At 33.9% G+C, this 23,556-nt stretch overlaps 1 protein-coding gene across 12 annotated transcripts in view; it reads right to left on the reverse strand.

Annotated features, from left to right (window-relative positions):
• Window positions 1-23,556, reverse strand: part of MIER1 (MIER1 transcriptional regulator) — a 66,304-nt gene that overhangs the window by 29,139 nt on the left and 13,609 nt on the right. For 11 of the 12 annotated variants that reach the window (XM_045547802.1, XM_045547801.1, XM_045547805.1 and 8 more), the window contains 6 exons: window positions 22,445-22,469; window positions 16,885-17,030; window positions 6,454-6,615; window positions 5,636-5,768; window positions 3,833-3,897; window positions 105-177 (listed from right to left, as the gene is read on the reverse strand). In XM_045547802.1, coding sequence (XP_045403758.1) covers window positions 105-177; window positions 3,833-3,897; window positions 5,636-5,768; window positions 6,454-6,615; window positions 16,885-17,030; window positions 22,445-22,469 — 604 coding nt within the window. Of the gene's footprint in view, window positions 1-104; window positions 178-3,832; window positions 3,898-5,635; window positions 5,769-6,453; window positions 6,616-16,884; window positions 17,031-22,274; window positions 22,312-22,444; window positions 22,470-23,556 lie in introns of all 12 variants that reach the window. The other variant, XM_045547812.1, reaches the window with a different exon arrangement.

The raw sequence follows: 23,556 nt of genomic DNA on the forward strand, positions 1-23,556 counted from the left end.
GGTTACTTTACTTAGTAAGCAGTCATGTTCTTCCCACATTTTTACATACACAATAGTTCACTTCAAAAGCATAAATTAAACTGTATAATTTACTAAAAACCCACCTTTTTCATTTTCTTTGTATTTACAAATGCCAACAGGAATCTCTGCTTGAAACATGGAGCCCACCATAATCTCCTATTTTAAAAATAACATAAAACATTAGTAAGATCTAGTAACAGATTTTATATCCATTTTCTAGCTTTACCATCTTCTTGGTAAACTGCTCCTGGCTTCTCTGTCACAAAATACAGATACAACCAATTAACTACCTCAGAAGTATTATGAGGATGAATGAGTTAATAATAGATAAGGGCTTGGATATGATTGGATGAAAATATTAGTAATAATAATGAGGTGAAATGCAATGTAGACAAGAAATACAAACTTTACTTCAAAATATAAAGAAAAAGAAATAAAAGGGAATTCTGATAAATTAGTAATTACAAAATACCTAAACACAATCAAATTCAGATATTTTTAGAGTATCAACACTTAAGACAGTGGTCTTAAAATATGTTCTCTGCATCAGCAGCTCTGGTGTCACCTGGGAAAGTGTCAGAAATGCAAATGCCCAGGTCCCACACCAGACCTATGGAATCAGAAACTCTGGGGATAGGGCTCAGTAATTAGTATTTTAACAAGCTCTCTAGGTGATTCTGACATACACTTAAGTCTAAGAAGTAGAGCTTTAAGGTAAGGGAAATAACAGAAAGTGTTTGTATAAGTTAGCTCAGTAGGGGCCAAACAGATGAAATTGCAAACAAAATAGATAAGTGGCCTAAAATTTGACTTTCTTGTTACAGGAAATCTGGAAATCAAATCTATATAGTCAAATCACAGATTAGGCAAAACTGGTTATTCAGAAAAGCAACTGCAACCCACCACTGATGAGATTTCACACTGCATATGGACCAAGATTACATGGACTCTCTTTTGTTGGTGGCTAAATGTTAAGAACAAATTTACTGGCATATTCAAAATGAAGATGTGGGCATGAAAGGTACAAAATCATGGTCTAGAAAGTAAAGGTAACTCTTAGGATTTGAAAAGTTCCTCTCTCCTCCTATTGTTAACCTACTTGATGTTAGGATCTCATTTTATCTAGTATAACTTTAAAGACATGTTATATGTTAATAAAGTTATTGCTATACCTGTATAGGAAAACCAGTCTTGTTCATGATCCATTTTCTAAAAAGAGTATCACATACAACAAATTTTCTCCACTGTTATATAGGAACTCTCTTTATGTCTTCCACTATAAAAAGAGTCCTCTATTGTCACTCCTTGTGCCTCTTTTAACTTTACTCACCTATGCCTACTAAAGATTTATCAATGCTGGCTGGGGCATGTCTAAAAATATCAATACCTGGATCCATTCCTGGTCAACTAAATTAGAAACTATGGACAAAAGCCCTGGTAAGTCAATAAAAGTTCTCCAAATCATTCTAACATAAAGCCAGGGTTGAGAACATCTAGACTAGTATAAAAGATAAGGTACTTTCTTTTTCCTTTGAGTTCAGAACACTTCTTTTTACCTGCTAATTTGTTCTGTAGTGTAGGGAAAGGAAACAGGATTTAAGATCATTATATACCAGGTATCTTACATGTAATTTTCCTTTAGTCTTCATCAAGCCCTGTAAGGCTGACATTGTTATTTCCATATTATAAGTGAGGACATGAAGCTCAAAAATTTTTCTCAGGAACACACAATCAACAAGTTCTAAGGCTATAACTTAAATTCAAGTTTGATTTCAAAGCTGTTTCCCCATCCTAGTTTTTAAAAAGATTCAATTTCATCTTATAAGCCTAAAAAAACTGAATCTCAACAATTATTTACTACAACGAAATTATATCAAAAGAAAACAATCTGAATTTACTACAGCCTGCTTTATTACACAATTTTTTCTGAGGAAGGTCAGACTACTGTCCCCAGCAATGAAAGCTTCACCTCCCCCATGTTCTCCCTCCTCTGAGCTTTTGTTCCTATTTTAAAAAAAAATTACTGAATTTAATCAAATACTCTATTGAACACTCCAGATACAAAAACAATATATGTTGAAGAAAAAGATATATAACCTTGAATGTACTGTGGAAAATAGCAGGTTAAGAGGACTCCTAAGGTTTCTAACTTTTTTCATCTTAATTTCTGTAGGTGTAGGAATCAGATAAAAACTAGATTGAAGAACATTTGTTCAAATAGGTCACACAAATAGTAGGTAACTTTTGTGATCCCTGTTGTCCATCTTCAGTCCCATCACTTATTCAAATTAACTAACATATAGTACACACTGAGCTAATTGTCACTTACTGTTTTAACCCACCACATTGATGTCTATCTCTTTGAACATCTACAGCTTTTCATTGGTTTCATTCAATTTAACATTTAATAATGCATTTACTTAAGCTATACTTATAAAACTTCTTTCAAGGGATGTCCCTCCAATTTACAGCCAAAACAAGCTTCTTTAGGAAAGGGGCTCCTGTCTCTTAACAGCTATGTAAACAACAGGTATTCATCACTTTGTGAATGTAGAAAATTATGCCTCTGCAACTCTTTCAACTCCAGTCACTAATTATTAAAAGTTATCTGGCCTCTCTTTATATTTTCTAGTGAAGACAATGCATGCCTATAAGAAATATCCCTTTGGGAACCCATAAATAGATCAACTCCGGCTGAAATCCAGAATCCTCAGGTAGCCCAGTCCAAGTTCATTTGAATATTTCATTCCTCCTAATAGAAACTCTAAATATGAGATGTTCCTTTATTTTACTCAGCAAGAGGGTCAGTTCTTTTTTAAGTTTGTGGGAGGCATCCTAAACCAGACAACTTTAAACGAATTAAAAAACAAAACAGGGAGAAATCTCAAAGTATTAATTAAATAATCTTGACTTAAAAAACACAAAAAGCCCACTCATTTTAATGTTTTGGGCTATTCTGCTTCCAAAGCAATGATTATTTATGTACTATATTTCAAATCAGGCCTAGGAAGAACTATAAAAAAACTCAATGGAGTCTTTTTTTTTTTTAGAAAACAGAAGACAGATCAGGTGATCCATCTCTCAGCAAGAATAACCTTGTATCTTCTACATAAATGATTTGTTTTAATCAATTCTACACATATTTCAATAGATTTTCCTAAGAAGTCAATTTCTTTGCAACAACCTAAAATTAACTGACTTAACTGTATGATTAATTATATAATGGTATATAGCTCATAATTAAAAACTAATGTCAATATATTATCTTTAGATTCATTTTGGAAATTAACTTATTTACTTATGTAGAGAGAAGCCAAATGTCTCTCTTCACACAATATACTTATCAATTATAAATATCTACATTAAATTCAATCATTCTGAGAGTTTCCCATTCATAAAGTAATATGGGATGGACAACTTGCAATCTAAACTATTAAACAAAATTTACTTAACGAATATCAAAGCCTACACAATTGTTTTCCATAATATATATGTAAAATAAAAAACATGATTTACAGGGCAACAAAAGCTTAATTCAGCACTAGTCTAGGACTAGATCAGATTTGGATTTCTAATCTTAGTTTGACTACTGACTTTCTCACCAAAGTCTAATTTTTTCCATACTGCCATTTTATTTTATAGAAAAATAAAAAGATATCTCTCACCTAGATGTTTGAACATTTACCAAACACTTAAATGTCACAAAAGGGTTTACATCAACTTTATCAATATACATCGTAAAAGAATAATTACACTCAGCTTTTAAAATATTAATTTATCTAAGTGTGGGGGAAAATACCATTCTAACTACCTTTTTCCAGTCTTCTGATGGAATATAATCTTCATCTTCTTCTGATTCTTCTTCTATTTCACTATCTAGAATAAATAAGACACCAATACTATAAAATAATTGCTTATCCTACCCACATCTATATACCTGTGTATTATTTTATATCTACTTTAGATATTTGGATATACCCAAAGGTATCCAATGAGTTAGGCCAAAATATTTCTAATCAAATAATCAATACCCTACCACTAAAAAAAAACCCAAAAAACCAAAAAACACCAGAAACCTGTCTGAAAAAACCCATAAACCTAGGCAACTGCATTCTCACGAAATGACTTCCTATAAAAACTTTAAGAAAAAATTCATTTAGAGTCTAATCCTCATTCGGCTACCAACAACCTAGTGACAGAATAAATTACATGATCTCTATTTCTTCACTTACAAAATGAGAGTTTGGACAAAACAGTGGTTCACCAAACAGTGGTCCTCGGAACACTGGGAATTTTGTAGCACCACTTTAGGAGAAGGGAGTGTATGTATGAAGACCTCCATTGTCCCCAACCTTCATTTGATTCAGAGCAGGCAAGCTGTTGTTTGTTTATACTTTGGAATAAGAATGTATTTACATAAAGGAGTGGGAATTCTGAAACCTATTTAGATTGTTAGCATCTTCTCAAATCTAAAATGACACATAAAGTTGAAAAGGACATTACATACAGAAATTAATTCTTCCTATGGAAAAGCTAAGATAGGTGGCATGTGTATAGCTCCCGTGCATATATAATAAACAAAATACCAGATTAGAAGTATGAAATAAATATTGTTTCAAGAGGCAGAAGAGCCACTTGGCATCCCACTCTTATGCCAATGGATCTGCTCTTTGTTTAGCTAAAGGAAAAAATACCACATTTCACCCAAACTTAAAATTAACAAAATTACTTGTGTTAGAGAGTAACTAATCTCACCTTACACTAATACATTTTTCCTTTGAACCAGATCTTTGATCTAAACTCAATTATCATACAAAAATTATTATTAGAAGTACCACTTCTAAACTAAATGTATAACAAATCATTCATACAAAGCAACAGTCATGTTTAATCACTTATTACTTTACTACATATTCCATAAGAGGTTATTTTTCAAGTGTTTTTCTTTGTTTTTTTTAAGTATAGAAATTTAGACCACAAATTTAAATTAACAACACTGGTAGCTGACTTGTTCTTATCAAAGAGCTGTGTTCTACAGTAACAATTTGTGCTTAGAATGAAACATGGTGGAGCAGGTGAAACATGCAAATATTTAAAATATATACATTAAACGTTGCCCTGACAACCGGCCATCTCTCACTAGATCATAACTGAAGAAAAATGAGGGGAGGTCCTGGTCCTTCTAAGCATGATGTATTCCTATCTCAAGAATCAACCACTTCTTTAGACCTGGGAGCTGCTGATTAAAGAAAGCAATGCTTAATGAACATATCTAAAGAAGGCTAAGAGGCAAAGAAAGTAGAAAATGAAAACTAAGGGAAGAATTATGAGAAACAAAAAAGATGACCATGAAACAAACATTTAAAACAGGCAGGGAAAATACAAAAAAACACACAAAGTCAAGTAGTACATGATGCAACAATTACTGCAGTATGTTTGCTGACGATAGGACCCTGCCATTGCTAAACTAATAATCTACAAAAATATCCATTTATTGTTGAAAGAGATTTCAGAGTAAACAGATTCAAAAAGAGCAGTGGAAAAAATCAGCATTTTAGGTAATATATAAAACAATAAAAATTAAATTCAAATTACAGCAACCAATAATACTTACTTGTATCAAAATATTTACATCGACGTGGACGGATTATTTCCTGGGCATCTTGAGAAGCAACAGATTGTGATGGATCATCATTGGAAGACTGAGTTTCATCCTCCTGACCTGATGAATCCTTTATATTCTCTTCCTGCAGAATAATAAATTAATTTTCTTTAAGATGTAAAGAAAACTATTGCAGATCAAAGGCCATAGTGTTCAAATTTTGTTCAAAATATAACTAGAAGACTAAAATTATACACTAAATGTAACATGGTATTCTGAGTTGGTTCCTGAACAGGAGAAAGTACATTAGTGGAAGAACTGGTAAAATCTGAACTGTCTATAGTTTAGTTAGTAGTATTGTACCAGTGTAGACTCTTAGTTTTGGTAAATATACTATGCTTACATAAGATGTTAACAATAGGTGAAGTTGGGTGAAAAATATACAGGAACTTTCTATACTATCTTTAAACCTCTTCCATAAATCTAACATTATTTCAAAATAAAATAAAAATAAATACATAACTACCAATTAGCCTTTATTATTTAAAAGCAGTAATATTTTTTAAAAAGCTGGTATAAATTATTTAGAATAAGCACTGAAAAAAAAAGAAATCTGGAATGACACAGACCAAACTATTACCTTTCAGGAGCGGATTTCCAACTTTTATATTACATTTTTCTATAATATCTTAATTTTTAACATTTGTCACTTTTAAAATCAGCAATGGTAAAGATTATAAAAATAAGTAATAAAAATTAATGTATTAAGAAATTTTAACTTCAACAAGAATGAAGACAACAATCTTAAACATATATGTATACAAACTTACTTTATTTTCCCCACTACAGCCACTGTTGTCATCATTATCAGCATCTTCATCATCTTCACCTTCTTCCTCTTCTTCTTCCTCTTCATCATCTTCTTCAGGTAGTTGAACAGAACTATTATAACCATAAAGGCTGAGCAGTTCATGAATTGGCATGTCACCTTCCTAAATAAACCAAAATAAAAGTTAATTTCCGAATCAGTGGATTTTCAAATTCCTAAGCTATAATTCACAAATCTGTAGAGTATGCATTTTATAAAAAAAAATAAGAACTATATCAAGAATTCTCAAATCATAGAAAGCAAAACTGAAAATATTTCTGAGACCGAGGAATATCTTAGTCTTTTCAGTATCTCTATAAAACTAACCAACTCTAATTGCTAACAACAGAATCTTTTAAGTATAATTAAAAAGTGACATTGGTCTCAAAACTGTTCTTTTTGCAATCAATTCAGTATATGTACACTGGATGTCCACACTTAGTAAGCGTACCATACTTAATTTGGGGGTAGGAAAAGAGAATAATTAGAAAACAGACTGTAAACTAAGTTAATAAACCCAGAAAGGGAGAAGAAATTCATAACCCAGCCCAAACACATTCAAAGAAAAACAGTGATGATATATAAAAGAATGACATAGGATTACATTAGCCACATATTCTTTTCTATGGTTATCTCTATTTACATATAAAATCACCTGATGCAATCCTTACTATCGTACAGAATTGTTATATAATCTCCATTTTGTAGATAAGGAAATGAAGGCTGACAGATTAAACAATTTCTTCAAAAATCATACAAGTTACAAGTAGTAGAGCCATATTTAAACAGTCTAACTTCAAAAGCTCATACTCTTATCAGTATACCATGGTGCCTCAGCCACAGACCTCCCTCAAGCCCTAAAAAAGAAAACTCTCTGTGGATGAAATGAAGAAATATCCATATGCAATGAAATGAAATCAGCTTTCTATTATAGAAGGTACTCTCTTATCAGTAAATAAGTGATGTAAAGTATTAGGGAAACACAATAGAATTCTGATTATAAAAACAAAATTTAACCTAAATCATCTGAACATACATACACATACATTCTGAAGCAAAACAATCAGAAAAGAGTCACTTTAGAAGCTAGAAAAATGGTAATCATAAAATAAAACATGTTTTTTATTTCTCCAGCAGTCTGATTCATTCAGAAATGAGTCTAGCTCATGTGTGAAACACTGCAACAGTGCAGAAGGACAAATCAGACTGGATCACATAACCTGATGGCACTATCACTTAGATCATAAAATTAACCCTCATCACTCAGAATCCACGTACAAGAAGCAATTTAATGACTGTAATCTGAAGCTTTTCTTATAGAAAGAAATAGGAAGAAAATGTCATTCTATACTTCTGTTTCACATTGCAAATGAATATTCTGGTTACAAATGAGTTTGTGAACCTATTTCTGAAAGGGAAATCAATTCTGAGAGCCCTAATAATTTGCAGAAGCTACAACTTGAAAAGTGGTAACCATATTAGGCAAGGTATCGCCACTCCAGCTGAATGACCAGCTGGCATACTTAACTGACAGTTCTTATATCGTGGCTCTCAAAGTATAACAGTGCTTTAGGTATTCAAGGATCTGATCCATGCAGATCTGTTCCGTGTACCAAGGACCTGGTACAAGACAACACTGATATCTGGGATTAAAGGAGTGAGTACTTAAGAACTAAAACAGGCCGGGTGCAGTGGCTCATGCCTGTAATCCCAGCACTCTAGGAGGCCAGGGCAGGAGGATCGCTCAAGGTCAGGAGTTCGAGACCAGCCTGAGCAAGAGCAAGACCTCGTCTCTACTAAAAATAGAAAGAAATTATCTGGACAGCTAAAAATATATATAGAAAAAATTGCCTGGGCATGGTGGCGCATGCCTGTAGTCCCAGCTACTCGGGAAGCTGAGGCAGAAGGATTGCTTAAGCCCAGGAGTTTGAGGTTGCTGTGAGCTAGGCTGATGCCATGGCACTCACTCTAGCCCGGGCAACAGAGCGAGACTCGTCTTAAAAAAAAAAAAAAGGACTAAAACAGAATCTCACAGTCCATTTGCAATGTGAAATACAAGTGCAGAATGACACTTTCTTCCTATTTCTATCAGAAAATATTTTTTAGAAGTAGAATAAAAGAAAGATACAGAATAGGCTACTTTTATATTAACACGCAAGAATAACAAATAGCTGCCATGAAGTGTCTTTTACATGCCAGGCCTTTGATTTCACTGTTTCTTTCTCTCTTAAGAACGAAAGCAGAGTCAAAACGTGACAAGATCTCATTAGATCTTTAAAAGTAAAAGAGGAAGTGTTTGCTAACTTTATTTGCAAATAAGGAAACCAAGCAGAAAGAAACATCATGCATTGATACAGATTTTACTATAAGTCCTAGACCTCTTAATCCCAGCACATATAACTTTCCTTAAGCTCACATCCTGCATCCCAAATCAGAAGTAGGTTTAGCAAATAAAGTCATCACTGTGAAAAAGAGCCACTAAAGTCACTAGTATGTAGCTGGGAATGGTGGTGTGCACCTGTAGTCCCAGCTACTTGGAAGGCTGAGGCAGGAGGACTGCTTGTGCCCAGAAGTCTGAGGTTGCTGTGAGCTAGGCTGATACCACGACACTCTACACAATGTGACAGAGTGAGACTCTGTCTCAAAAAATAAAATAAAATAAATAAAGTCACTAGTATGAGTAAGAGCCCAAACAGGAAAAACACTGTAGCCTAACAGTTTGCAACTAACATTTACATAAGTCTTAAGAATTCATTTTCTTATTTCGTATTTATTTCATCCTCAAAACTATTCTAAATACGTTACTACTACCTCTAATTTTTACAGTTGTGTTAACTGATACTTTGAAGCCACACAGCGAATTAAATAGCAGCACTCTATTTTGAACTTGTCTTCTGATGGCACTTGGTTCACTCTAAGAAAAGAGGTAGATTATCAATCAAATAAATGCCCTTAGGCTCTCTACCATTGGTTTGTCTTATTCAAGGGCATTAAAATCACCTAAAGGGCTTATTAATGTAGGCTGCTGGGCCTCACTCCAGAGTTTCTGATGTGAGGCCTAAGAATCTGCATTTTTAAAAAGTCTCAGGTGATGCTGCTGCTGCTGCTATGGGACTACCTTGAGAAACATTTATCTCACAGGTCTAGGATAAGATACCTGCAAACCAGCCTTTCCAGTGGAAGGTAATAAAGCTTGAATATTATCTTTAATAAAGCTTATCATGTGACATATGATATCGTATGACATCCAGCTCAATTATCTCTCAAAAGGATAGGTGACATACTAGCTGCATGAAAAGGATTTTTTTTAAAACCACTATCAAGAAGGTAGAATCTCTGATACCCATAGTTAAATCAAGACTTTTTGCTCTTGGATACACAGAGAAGTGTGACTCACTTTATAAAAATTCATTTCTCAAAGAAAAATTCAGCAACACCTCCAATATTGACTAAGCAGAGAACAGAGAGACTCAAAAGTGGCCTGATCACAGTGTCTTTAGAAGAGAAATGCTCAAATTAGAAAAAGCAGCAGAACTGGCACAGATGGAGAAAAGCCATTCAAGTCAGAGGAAATGACAAATGTACAGGTATAGAAACAAAAATGAATAATCAGGTCACTCTGATTAGAGCAGACATACCATCTGTAGTAACTAAAAAAAAATAGCATTTCAGAAGGCCATCCATTGATTACTGAAAGATCAACTACAGATTACTGAAAGTCAGGGTTGGCATTTTTACCTACTTTGTCTAGTTTTACCTAGTTTCTAAGAGATATGTTATACTCTACTTTTGACTGAATTTAAGGGTAGCTTTGAACAGTTATTAACACTATGGGAGGGCTTCGGGGAAATTATACACACAATAAAATGTTCAACATGAACTTAGATAGGGAGAGATTTGGTTTGCCAAGGAGACTGATCTAGGTAGGAATCTACTGTTATCATTCACTACACATTCACCTATAGTATGATCAGAACCTCAATTAAATTAGTAGTTGTGGGAAAGAAAAAAACTGAAGGGATCCTGCAGAAGAAATCAATGAGATTTTACCAGGGGTTAGGAGGGATGGAGGTTATAGCAATGCTGAATCCCTGGTTCCATATATTCCTTGGACCCAGTTACACATTCATGTAACTTCTAATAAAGTTTCTTTTTAGTCAAAGTTATTTTTAGATGGATTCTATCATGTGTAAACAAAATACTCTTGCCCGTTCCATCAAAATACTTGCTTAATATTATTAGGTATCAAACTTGTAACTTAACCTGTCACCCAGTATCAAGTTAGTAAGCAGCAAGGAAAAAACAATCATTACCACTATGAATACAAGTTGGAGCTTGACAGTAGTATGAAAGATATCATATTTGATCTAAGGCATAAAGATCTTGCAGCAAACACTAAGCTACAGCTAGAATAAAAACCAGAATCAATTTTGCTGAGGAATTCTGTTTCAAATTGAAGTAGCATTTACTGTGTCCCTACTTTATGCTAACTGAAGTATTTAAAGATTTAGCAAGCATAAACAAGTACCATGTAAGGATTATTTATTGTTAATCCACTCCCCAATGCTTTCCTACTCTCTTCTACTTCTGCACTCATCTTCTCCCAGGAAATGTTCTTTCCTCCATTCTAAGCAACTATTTTGATTGAAAGCTCTCTTCTTGGACCATAGTTTCTAACACAACTGGGATCAGTGCATTTCCTGGCTATAGGTTTAGAATAGGCAAGTGACCTAAACTTGTCTGTGGTTTGTTTCGGAAATTTTATCAACAGAAGCTAAAGAAAGAAACACAGACTGTCCCAAGCAGTAAATGTGGGAGACCAAGGAAATAACAGCATTATAGGAAAAATGTTGGTCTGAAAAAAGAAGCCAACCATGTACAAAAATATTCTGGTGGCACCTGAGTCCCTGAGGACTAGATATACTCCTCCCTTAATAAAATTCCATGAGCCTTCATTTTGTCTAAGCTAGTTTGTCATAGATTTCTGTCTTTGCACCCCCAAATTCTGATGCTATAAATAGTATTGATATCCCTAAAGCAAATATTCTGTTCTTTCCTTCTAAAAAAAGACTTAAAGATGAGTAAAACTTGGTCAACAGTACATTATTATACTAGGAGCTGTCAGTCACCTGTTCCAAAGAATCTCTCACTAGCTCATATTATCAAAAGTCTGCATTCTACCAGGTACTAAGGGGCTTTCTTCAACTTAAATTGAAACATCAGAATAAACTGGGACAGTGTTTTATTCCGATTCACATAAGTGTTAAGAGTACACAAATAAAGGAGCACAAAGAGAAAATTACGGGTCCAGTTGTGGATTTTCACAGTTGTAGAGTACAGACCTCTTTGAGAATCTTACGAATCATATAACTACTAAGATTTATTTAGTGATTACCACATACCAGACATTAGCTAAATGCCTTAAATATGTTATTCTTGTAGTAATAACTGAAGATTAGCAATGTTAAGTAATGTATCAAAAGTCACATGTTGAAATCAGTAATACTGCTGAATTACGAAGAACCCAGGCAGTCTGACTCACCACATCACAGTGCCCTTCAGGTACATATGCACACACACTGCCTTCCTCGAAACCTAACTTTAGGTTAAGTATACAACATCCTGTTGTAGTGTGAAATAAGATGTGCTGGGCTGACAGACTGTGAGGAATAAGGAAAATGAGCATAGTACAAGATGAATAATAATACAAGAATGTGCACTATATTGCAGATAGTGCTTTAAGAAATGAGCTGTCTAAGCACCATAACAAAAAAAGGGGCAATCGTGTCTGTGTAAGTTAAAGGGAGACTGGCTGGAGGTGAAAAAGTAGACTTTTTAAAAGATAAAAACATACCTGAAATAAAGTATGTCCTAATTTCAAGACAATAGGGTAAAGTTAACAAACGCTAACAGACAATAGTTTTATAAGGTTGCAGTGGCATCCATTTCCTAGCTGGAGAAGAGGTGGTTCCTTTCCCCTTACATCAGAAAGTTAGTCATTAAGCAGTGACTGAGTGGGACAGCAGATGCTGGCCTTCAAGCCAGGGTCATGTGGTGGATATACAGAGTACTCTTCTTATACCTGCTGTACTAAAACTGACTTACCAATAAATGCTAATGGAGAGGGGAGAAAAAAGAAAAGAGGCTGATTTCCAGCCAGGAAGGCCTAAGGGACCACATTCAGATTGGACTAGAGGGTGGTTCTTAAGGTAACCAACCTCCTGGGGTTGGGGCCTGACTAGAAGATAAGCTATGAAGGGATGGGGGGAGTGAATACTTTTGTTATAATCTCCACACTGAGGTTTCTTTTATATCTATATAATTCATGTTGTGTGTATACTTCAAAAAAGATCTCAATCTTTTACAGTTTAATCTTTATTCTCTGGATGGAGTATGTCTAGCACTTTAACGTGTATATTAAATATTGATATTGTAATAGTGTAGTTTTTCTAAAATATATTTAAATACATTCCAGCTGCGCACAGTGGGTCACACTTAAAATCTTAGTGCTTTGGAAGGCTGAGGCAAGAGGATCACTTGTGGCCAGGAATTCAAGACCAGTCTGGGCAACACTGCAAGATCCCGTATCCACAAAAACACTTTAAAAACTAGCCCAGTATGGTGATGTGTGGCTATAGTCCTAGCTACTCAAGAGGCTGAGGTAGGAGGATTGGCTGAGCTCAGGAGTTTGAGGTTACAGTGACCTATGATCCCACCAAGCCACTAAACTCCAAAGTGGGCAAGAGAGCAAGACTCCATCTCTTTTAAATAAAAACAAAAAGATACTATGATCCTGATCTTTCTTCTCCCAAATGGACTAACTGTGCCATTCAGAGCCTCTAAGTTTTAAGAGTGCATTTGGAAAACAGTTAAACTTAAGTACTGTTAATTATAGCAAACAAAAGTCTATTTACTATGGGAATGATTTTTGACACCCTTTCTAAGATCACCATAATAAATTCTAACCTATATATCTGATTCTATTAAGACACTTAAATGCTAAACTTACATAATTACATTTTATATTGACATGAAAAATACATGAAAATGTAACAACATACATCGAGCTTCTATCAATAGTTTTCACTAAAGATTTTAGAATTCAAATTGAATGAACTTAAAAGCACATGCGATGCAGTTATTGATAACTCCTAAAAGAATCTACTGTCAGAATTTTGCCACAATTAACATCAAAAATACATTTCATGCAACCCAAGTGCCAGGTGAAAAACACTTTACTAATTCCTGACATAACTAATGTTTTGCTTCTAAAAAAGCAAGCCAGTAATCAATATGACAAAATCTTGTTCACTATTTTAATAAAAGCAAAACCCAGTTTGGTTTGGTTCATACCTAAAGAGTTTGTAAGTACAATAAATCCAATATGTTGGCCCTAAACTTACTTAGCTTCAGGTTACAGGTGAAAGCATTACTGATTATGTGCTACTTAAACCTAAGCTTTAGCTGTTTCTGGGAGAAATTAGAGAAGAATCTAAGAAGGCATAGATTGGCTAAAAGGATAATAAAGAATTGGTTCCATTGTCTTTTTCTTCCTTTCTCTATTCTCCATAAATAATTCTATTTCCTAAGGAAGCAAATTCAAAAGGAAGTTTTTGGGGAGGTGGCTATTAGGGACTGAGGAAGTGGGTGGAAGAAAGGAGAGAGAAAACAGGAAAAGGCAATGACATCCCTGAAATTTTAGCAAAGCCCATTAGTAATCTTATACTAATTAAACGTAACAGCCTATTTTCTGAAATAGAAGAAAACCACCATCATTTCACCTTATAATCTATTACAAACTGTACTTATTTCCTCTTGCTAAATAGTATCTGCATTAATATAGAATGTGATAAGATGGAAAATATAAGATTTTCCTCCTTTACCTTTTATCCCATGGATAGTTTATTCAGAAGCAGAAAATATATCGAAAATGATAGAAGTTTCGGTAAATATAAGCAAATAACTGAAAATAATTGCCTTCCCACTTCACAAATATATGAAGTGACTGTGAATAACTGTTAAATCAATGTTTTTACTTGATGCTCATCTAAGTTCTGAATCAGCCAAGCAAATTATCCCTGTCTTTTGAATAGTTTCCCAGCCTCTTTTAAAAAAGAATAATCTGATTCCCAAGCTCTTTGTGTGCTTTTTAATCCATTCTTCAAAAGCTTTTGTGATAACCAATATATATCTTTGCCACTAAGACCAAGTCTACTCTCTGGCTCAAAATAATAAAATATTAGATTGTTTAGGAGTTGTGAATTAAGCCAGCTCTAATCACTAAATGATCCAAAATGACAAGATTTATATAAACAGTAATAGGATTCCTTCTCAAATTCTTTAAATGTATACTTTAAGAAGTTCCAAACTAAAATTCTGAAACACAGACTAGTTTTTATTACAACAGAAGTATCAGCATTCATTTTCCATAATACTATATATTCCAAATTCTTAAAAGCTGGCACCATGTCTTATTTCTTATATTCTTTTTATCATCAAGTATAGCAAATCATATGCATAATAAATTTTATTAGCACATGCCAGATTGATTTATCCATTCATTCATTCAATACTTTTTTTGAGTGACCACTCGTGCTAGGTACTATAAAATATTTTAGTGAATAAAATAGTCATGGCCCCTCCCCTCATGACACCAATGGAGGACAGAGATAAATCAAACAAACATATAATTACAAATTGTGTTAGGTATAAAGAAAGCATTCAAGAGGATACAGTGGTTTAAAAAAGCTAATTTGGGGACAGGAAAGGCAAGTCTGAGAAGGCAATGCCAAACCCAGAGGATAAGGAGCCAGCCTTGGGAAGGACATACCAGCGAGTGAGAACAAGCTGAAAAGCTGAGGCAAGAAGAAACTAGCTTAAGAATAAAAGCAGCTAGTATGACTATAGCATAGCATAACAGGGGCAGTGTGATACATGGATGCGAGGCCATATTATGCAAGTGGACTTGCTGGCCAGGTTAAGGAGTCTGGATATTCTTTGGAGGTGACAAGAAGCCAGGATGTTGATATAAATTGATTTATATTTTGAAAAGATCATTATGGCTGCTGGGTGGAAATATCAGGAGAAAGATGGCAAAGGAGGAAATGGGGAAACCAGTTAGGAAACCTCTGCAATAGTCTAGGCTAGAAATGATGTCAACCTAGGCAGAGATGGAACAGAAAAGACACATTTTTGTGGATAGAAATGACAGGCTTATTCAGGAATTGGATACTGGGAATGAAGAAAGATGACTCCCTGGTTTCTGACTTAGGCAACAGTAGTACCATTTTTTACTGACAGAGAAGACAGGGAAGGAACAAGTGGAGGGAGAACAAAAGTCAATAGTTCTGTTTTGGAAATTCAAAATTTACAGATGTCTGTTGAAATATCTGCACAGAAATGTCTAGGTAGATAAACAAAACTAGAGATAGGGAATAAGTTCATGCTAGAAATATAAACTAAGGAATACTGAGCACATAGACACCATGAGAATAGATCAGATCACACAGCTTAGTATAATCGTCAAATTTGGTGTACAGTGCCAACTTACCTAATGAAGATGTAGATTTGAACCCCACCCCCAGAGACTCTGATTCAGTATGCCTGTGGAGAGGCATAACAATCTGCTTTGTAAAGTAAGTACATGGGTGATTCTAATGCAGCTGACTCTCATACTACATTTTGAGAAGCACTGATCTAGACAGGGAGAGGAGAGAAAAAAAAGAAGGTCCAAAACTGAGAATTGGGAAATGCCAACATTTATACCTTGGGTAAAGGGAGAAGACTTGGTGAAGGATACCAAACAGGAACAAAAAGATAGGAAAAAGTAGACAGTGGGGTACTCCAGAATTCAAGTAAATCAAAGTAGTGGTAAACTACAATAAATACCACTGAGAAAAAAGTAAGGTGGAGAGAGAAAAGTGAACACAACAATGGATATAATGAAAGTCGCTGGTCATCATTATGGGAAGGTGCAGAGATAATTTCGAGCACTTTATATAGTGAATGGGAAATGAGGAAAACGATGACAACTCAAGATGTACTTGGCTCTGAAGGGGAGTAAATAAAAGGTGCAGCATTGGGGAACAACAGAAGGTATGTAAGAGTAAATTTAGAATCCCTTTACAGTCCATTTTTGACGCAGATGTTTGGGTATTTTAACAAAGTTACTACCTGAATTCTATTATGTCACATAATAAAGTTTTGTTTTTTTTTTAAATGCCTTTCACTTCAAACTTTTAACATCCCACCTATGATCATGTAGAATTTTTCAGTATGGACTAGATATAAAACAATTTTCCCCAAAAACCAAAGAGATCCTAAATTTCAAATATTTCCTCTCTTCACAAAAAAGTAATAACCACTTCACCCCCTAGCTCTTAATGTTATTTACCCTTGCAAGATCCTCTATTTCAGAACTGAAGTTTGTTTCTCCTTCCATCATTTCTTCCTCTTCTAATGTTCGTTCATCATCAAAATCATGAACCAGCATGTCAGCTGATGGATCAAATTCATGGTCATCTGATGTTGCTGAACCCCCTGGTAAAGAATATTTCAAAAAGTTTGGTAAACCAAATTAAGTGTATCTTATTAATATTAATTTAGTGTATATGCTGTATTTATTTGCAGCTGGATAAAAGTCAAAACTACCAGGAAAAAGCTATGCATTGCAAGTATTATTTATTATTCTTAAAAAGTCTTGCCCTTACTCATTACCATTAAAAAACTCTTTAAAGGGATTATTTTTTGCCCTGTCTCACCCCTATATATTCATAGTTTACAACTGCAAAACTAAGAGAAAAATGTTTATAAACAAGAGTGTTGGCTGGGTGCAGTGACTCATGCCTGTAACCCTACCACTCTGGGAAGCCAAGGTGGGAGGATCAGCTTGAGGCCAGGAGTTTGAGACCAGCCTAGACAATAGCAAGACCCTATCTCTACAAAAAATTTTTTAAAAAATCAGCTGAGAGTGGTGGTGTATGCCTGTAGTCCCAGCTACTTAGGAGGCTGAGACAGGAGGATCATTTGAGCCGAGGAGTTGGGGGCTGCGGTGAGCTATGATGCTACTGTACTTTAGCCTAGGCAGCAGAGTGAGACCCTGTTCCAAAAAAAAAAGTGTGTTGTGATTTTATAACAATGAAATTTAAGTTTCAACGAATAAATGGGCATATCAAGTAAGAATAATCTTTTTGTATGGGGAAAAATCACAATTCTTAACCATTTGATTAATGTTTGATAGACCCAATAAGTATGAATCTCTCTGACCCCTGAAAAGAATATAAGTTGGTCCTCCATATCCGTGGGTTCTGCATTTGTGATTAAACCAACCACTATCAAAAATATTCGGAAAAAAAAACTGCATCTGTACTGAACATGTGTGGACATTTTTCCTTGTCCTTACATAGTGTTTACATTGTATTAGTTATTATAAGTAACCTAGAGATGATTTAAAGTATATAGGAGGATGTGCATAGGTTATATGCAAATACTACACTATCTTATATCAGGGACTGGAGCATCTACAATTTTGATATCCATGGGAGGCCCACGGATACTGAGGGATGACTGGTATAGTCATCTGAATATAGTCAGTCTAGTGAAAATACAGCTACACTAAAATATTATTCTTCCATTAGCACTTCTTTGAAAATACATCTAATGTTTGAGTAGCTATCCTTGACCTAGTTGATTTTGATCTGAAATAACTCAGAGTATAAAAGCAAATTTTATTAAAATTGCATACAGAACTTGTCAAAAGCATTAAAATAATCTAGTGGGTAACTGATGAGTAAGCTAATCTATTTTTAGCCTGGTGGTTGAGGAATATTGCTGGACTCAATAGGGTCAAACTTTGTAACAGTAGACTGTAAAGGCTGGGCATATATATTCTATAAAACATCCCCACATTTGACTTATCATCAAACCTGAACTTAAAACTTACAAAAGCACTGTTTACTAATAAACAAATGAATATGTAACATTAAAAAAATTACTTAGCAATTTTTTATCAGTTTAAGCTGTGGAAGTTTATATATTACTAGATAGACCTGTCCTTTCATTACACTCCAGCAAAAGAACACTTAAATGTCACAAAATGGTTTACATCAATATACACAGTAAAAGAATAATTACACTTCTAGTCGGCATTTGTAAATACAAAGAAAATGAAAAAGGTGGGTTATTAGTAAATTATATAGTTGAATTTATGCTTCTGAAGTGAACTGTTATGTAACTAAAACAAAGGGATAAAGATGCCAACTTCCTAAAAACCTGACAGTTATGAATAAGGGACAAGATTCTTCAGTCACCTCCCACACGTTTTAGAATAAGAACCATTTTTTGAGCAGCTATTATGTGCCAGATAGTATGTATAAGCACTTCACATACATTATGTCAACTAATGCTCAAACAATCCTGTGAAGTAGGTATTATCATCCATTTAAAGAGAAAAAAACAAAAGCAAGACTCAGGGAGGGCTTAAAGAGTTTAAGTAGCATGTCTAAATTCACAGAGCCAGTAGATGGCAAAGATGGAATTTGAATCCTGGGTATGCTAATTTCAACATCTACCCTTTTACTGCACTCCAAACTTCCTGTAATTCATGTAAATATCCCGCCTCAAAGAATACTTAAGGAGAGAGCCTATGTTTACGAAGATGAGTGAACTGCAAGCCAGGTTAGATGGCAAAGCACTTAGAAGTCATTGTGCCCTTTGAGAAGCATAAGAAAATATAAAATAATTAAATAATTATCTGCCAAATCAGATATCAACTTATACTAGATTATAGTAAAAATGAGTTAACAACATTTATCAATGTTTTAGAATGACTTACAAAATGAAAACATTTAGAAAAGTGTACTATCTTAATTTCTTCCAGAAATTAAGCTTGGCAAAATTTTAGTAGAACATCTTAGTGCTGCTTGACGGAATGGACACAAGGGTTCCACAGGAGCACAATTTGAGAACCACTAATTTAGTTGCAGTTTTTTTTTTGTGCCAATTGTTATCTCTCCTGAGTTTTCAATGACAAACTCTCCTGAAACTTTTCAGTTCACCCAGGAATCTTCTGGGATACTTAGTAGTCAATAAGTATGTATCTCTACAGATGATGCAATACTTTTCTTCTCTTACAGGCATAGAGACCCTAAAAAAAACCCTCAAAAATCTCTTTGTTTTACCCCAATCAGAATATAATTCTTATAGGATGTAGGTAGTGTCAAAAATAATTATGTTTAATTCCCTAAGAACTTATTGTTATACTCTATTAACTACAAAAAAAAAATTCAAGCTCATAGGAGTACTACCATCAAATCATGAGTATTATATGACTTACCTGAAATCCCCATTTTTTTGTTCATTATTTGCAAAGCCAATTGTATGTGAAGAGTTACCACTTCACTTCCTTACTACATCAAATAACAGTGGAGGTGAACTTTTTCCCCTTCTCATTCCCATTTCTTTCCCAACATACACACTATACTTCTTTCTACAAATTTTCAATTTCAATTTTTTTTCTTGCCTTAATTTGACCTCTTTGTTTTATCTGACTTCTTTTTACCTTGTTCTTTGGGACCAACTAACCTCCCTATTATTCCTGTCAACTGCTAGGCCCACTGTTAGGTCTCCCAGGGAAAAAAATTCTCAATAGTAAATGATTAGGGTAAGGAGCAAAATAAATATATTTTCCTCGGAGTTGACGAAAATACCACTGCTTCGTCACAAAATCCCAGCCTACTACAGAATTACTGAAAGGTACCTTACATCTTTTCAAAGACTCAAAGATAAATTCAGCTTATAATATATAATATTCATTCACTTAGTCACTGTTTAAATTATCTTCCCCTCCCTTATCCGCACCTCTAATGGCTACTAGTCTTACAGTAAAGCCTTGTATTGTGCGACTCAAACATAAATTCAGCTTATAATGTATCATATTCACTCACTTAGTCACTCTTTAAATTATCTTCCGCTCCCTTATCCGCACCTCTAATGGCTACTAGTCTTACAGTAAAGCGTTGTATTGTGACTCTACTTTGGTTTACACTGGTGGAGTCTACAGACAAACCAATTAACATGATCATGTGACTATGACTACTAGCATTGATTCCAAAGTACAGATGCTACAAAGGATACAGCCTTGTAGCAGATGTAAGTTGTTTTGTTTTTTTCAGAAAGCCTCTATTTCTAATTTTTCCCACCAATTTTTGTACCTGCCTATAACTAGCATTATTTATAAGAACAATAAATATTCCCTTGGGGAAAAGCCTGATGTTACAAATGTTAACTTAAAAGATTTTCCTCAGTCTGAAAACAATCTAAAAAAATATAAATATTCAATCTCTATGTAAGTATTCAACAAGCCACAAAGGCTTTTGTATTCTTCCAACTCCACTATTTTTCCAGGTCAGCCTAGGCTGACTCAAATGCAATGAAAACCAAAAAAGCCATTTATTAATACTGCTTTTGGAGTGATTATTTTTATACATCCACGTATTACCTGATGAATGCCTCAAAAATTCATAAAAAATATCTAGTAACACCCAGAACCTATTTTTTCAATGAAAATGTCTTCTCTGTTTGAAAGAAAAAAAAATTGGAAACAATTCAATGTCCTAAAAAGGATACGATGATCTAACACTTTTCTCAGGTCAGATTACTTCCAACCTCAACCATCCAGAATATTTTATAAACCAGGAAGTTTAAAAAAAAAAAATCCCTGAGTTTCAGAAATGTCACAAAGTTTAATGTACTTTACTCCCAAACATATTAGAAAGAGTATTTTCTACTGAAATAAAGAAGACAAAATCAACTATTAATTGCGTACACTGATCATTTAAAAAAGAGGGTTGGTCTTGTCCAACCCTCACAGAGTACAATGATTTGTGTTCATTAAAAAGACCCTGAACCTTGAAAAAAGGCTTATGTTAAGCATTTTTAAAAGCTTTTTTCCTAAAACTCAAAACACAGAAAGATAACTGCTTTGATAATCTGGAAAATTCAGTAATGTCGAATATATTATATCTAAATATTCAATATGTGAGATGTTGTCAAATAAAATATTACGCTGACTCAAAAGGCTCCCTTTCTCACTCTTCTATATTGGGCTGCTCCTTAACCCGTATACCCTACATGCAGAAGGCAGTCCTATCTCTCCTCAGAAAGTCACTGGACACTGAGGCCAAAACACTACTAGTACCTGACTCTTTCTTTACTGCTGTTTAATGAATTATTGCCATGTAGGAATGCTGTACCCATTGGTGCCAGATTCTGCAATAGATACTGAGAACCCTAAATCCAGATTTTATATAAAATATTCTAATTTTTAAAGATCACTACAGCGATCAAACAAAAAATATTTGTGACCCAGATTTGGCTCAATGATCACAAGTTTGCAATCTCCAAGTTTGGAAAAAATGATTCTGTACTGTTTTGAGAAAGAACAAAAAAACCTAGATGTATGGTCAGAGGATAAAACTTGATCCTATTCAAATCTAAGAATAACTTCCTTAATTTACAACATTAAACATTCACTTATTGAATCTTTTGCTTACTTTATTTTTCCCTCCCTCTGTAAATGCATTAACAATTTTTTTCAAATAAAATACTTTGAACTTCCTACACAAGCAAATATTTCTAAGCTAATTGATTCCTGTTTAAAAAATACACTTCATGTATACTTTAAGTCAAATAATTTAAAACTTTAAGAAATACATATGGCAATTCATTTAAAAAAAGAAAAAGAACCCAAAAATAGTCATGAGGATGAACTCATAGCAGCCTCACCTGTACTTTCATGGGCAGTCAAACATTTCATCCATTTCTTTTTCCCCAGAGAAAAGAAGCATTCAGAAGAAAAGGAAGTCAGATGACAGTCTAACTCCTCTAACTTTTATGCAACTAATAGGACAAATGTTAGTCAAACACAAATGATAAAAAATATAGAAAATACTTACCTGGACTTGAAGATTCAACAGATGGCTGGGGGGGGGGGTGAGAAAAGAAGAAAAATTAGCATTTTTATACAGTATATCTTCACAAACATTACAGGAATTATTCAAGGACTAATATAACACTAAAAACTATGGTAAGTTTTAATGTATGAATTATCTAAGACAAACTAAAACTTCCTATATAATCCTTTCTCTTTCATTATATTGAAGCATAAAGAAAAATTCAAAACACTTCTGAATCTAGAAACAAAGACGATTATATAGATTGATTCAGACTTTAAAGGCAAATATGGACCTTATAACATGTGGTTTAAGAAGCAGAATTTCAGACCTTGGAATTTTCTAAAATAGATTTTTTCCTATCAACACAGAAAAAAACTATGTATAAAGTTTGCTATTAAGTTGGTCTCTGGCTTAAAAAAATGAGTATGAGAGGGAAGGGGGAAACAATTTAAGACATTATTTTAAATAAAAATTATGTTGTTAAAAAAACAGAAGGAAAAATTATAAAAGCTATTTAAGTACTAGACACTACATTAGGTTAACTTTACTAACAAACAACATATTATGACAGAATTAGCAACCATTCAAGCTTAGGTTATCTGATGGAAGATCATGGATTCTTAATTATAATTCTCCCTCTACTGTACCATTTTATCTCTCATAAAGTTAACCCAAGCAAGTGGAAAATTTAAAAATAAAATTGGTAGCAACTTATTTCAGTAATGTTACCACCTGTAAACATACCATGCGGCTATGTTTTACCTTTATTCAGGTAATTCACAATTATAAAGTCATCTACAAACATAAACGATAAGACAAATTCAATAATAAAAATTCAAAAGTTGTTTCACATGGCACAAACTTTATAACTAAAATCTTGCCAATTCATTCAGAGCTATAGATTTCATGCCCATTAGAAAACAGATGATAAAAGGCTAAAAGTACCAGCAAAAGAGAGACATGGATTTGGTAATATTTTATTTCTTACTGCTAAGTAATGGGGAAGAGAGGCAGGAAGGAGAACAAAACAGAAATGAGGGAAATGTTCAATTTTTCAAAAGCTAAGCATCTAAGCCAAATTCCTATAAGATACTAAAATTCTGTTTTAAAAA

The sequence above is a fragment of the Lemur catta genome, chromosome 3, assembly GCF_020740605.2.
Source record: "Lemur catta isolate mLemCat1 chromosome 3, mLemCat1.pri, whole genome shotgun sequence".
Taxonomy (NCBI): domain Eukaryota; kingdom Metazoa; phylum Chordata; class Mammalia; order Primates; family Lemuridae; genus Lemur; species Lemur catta.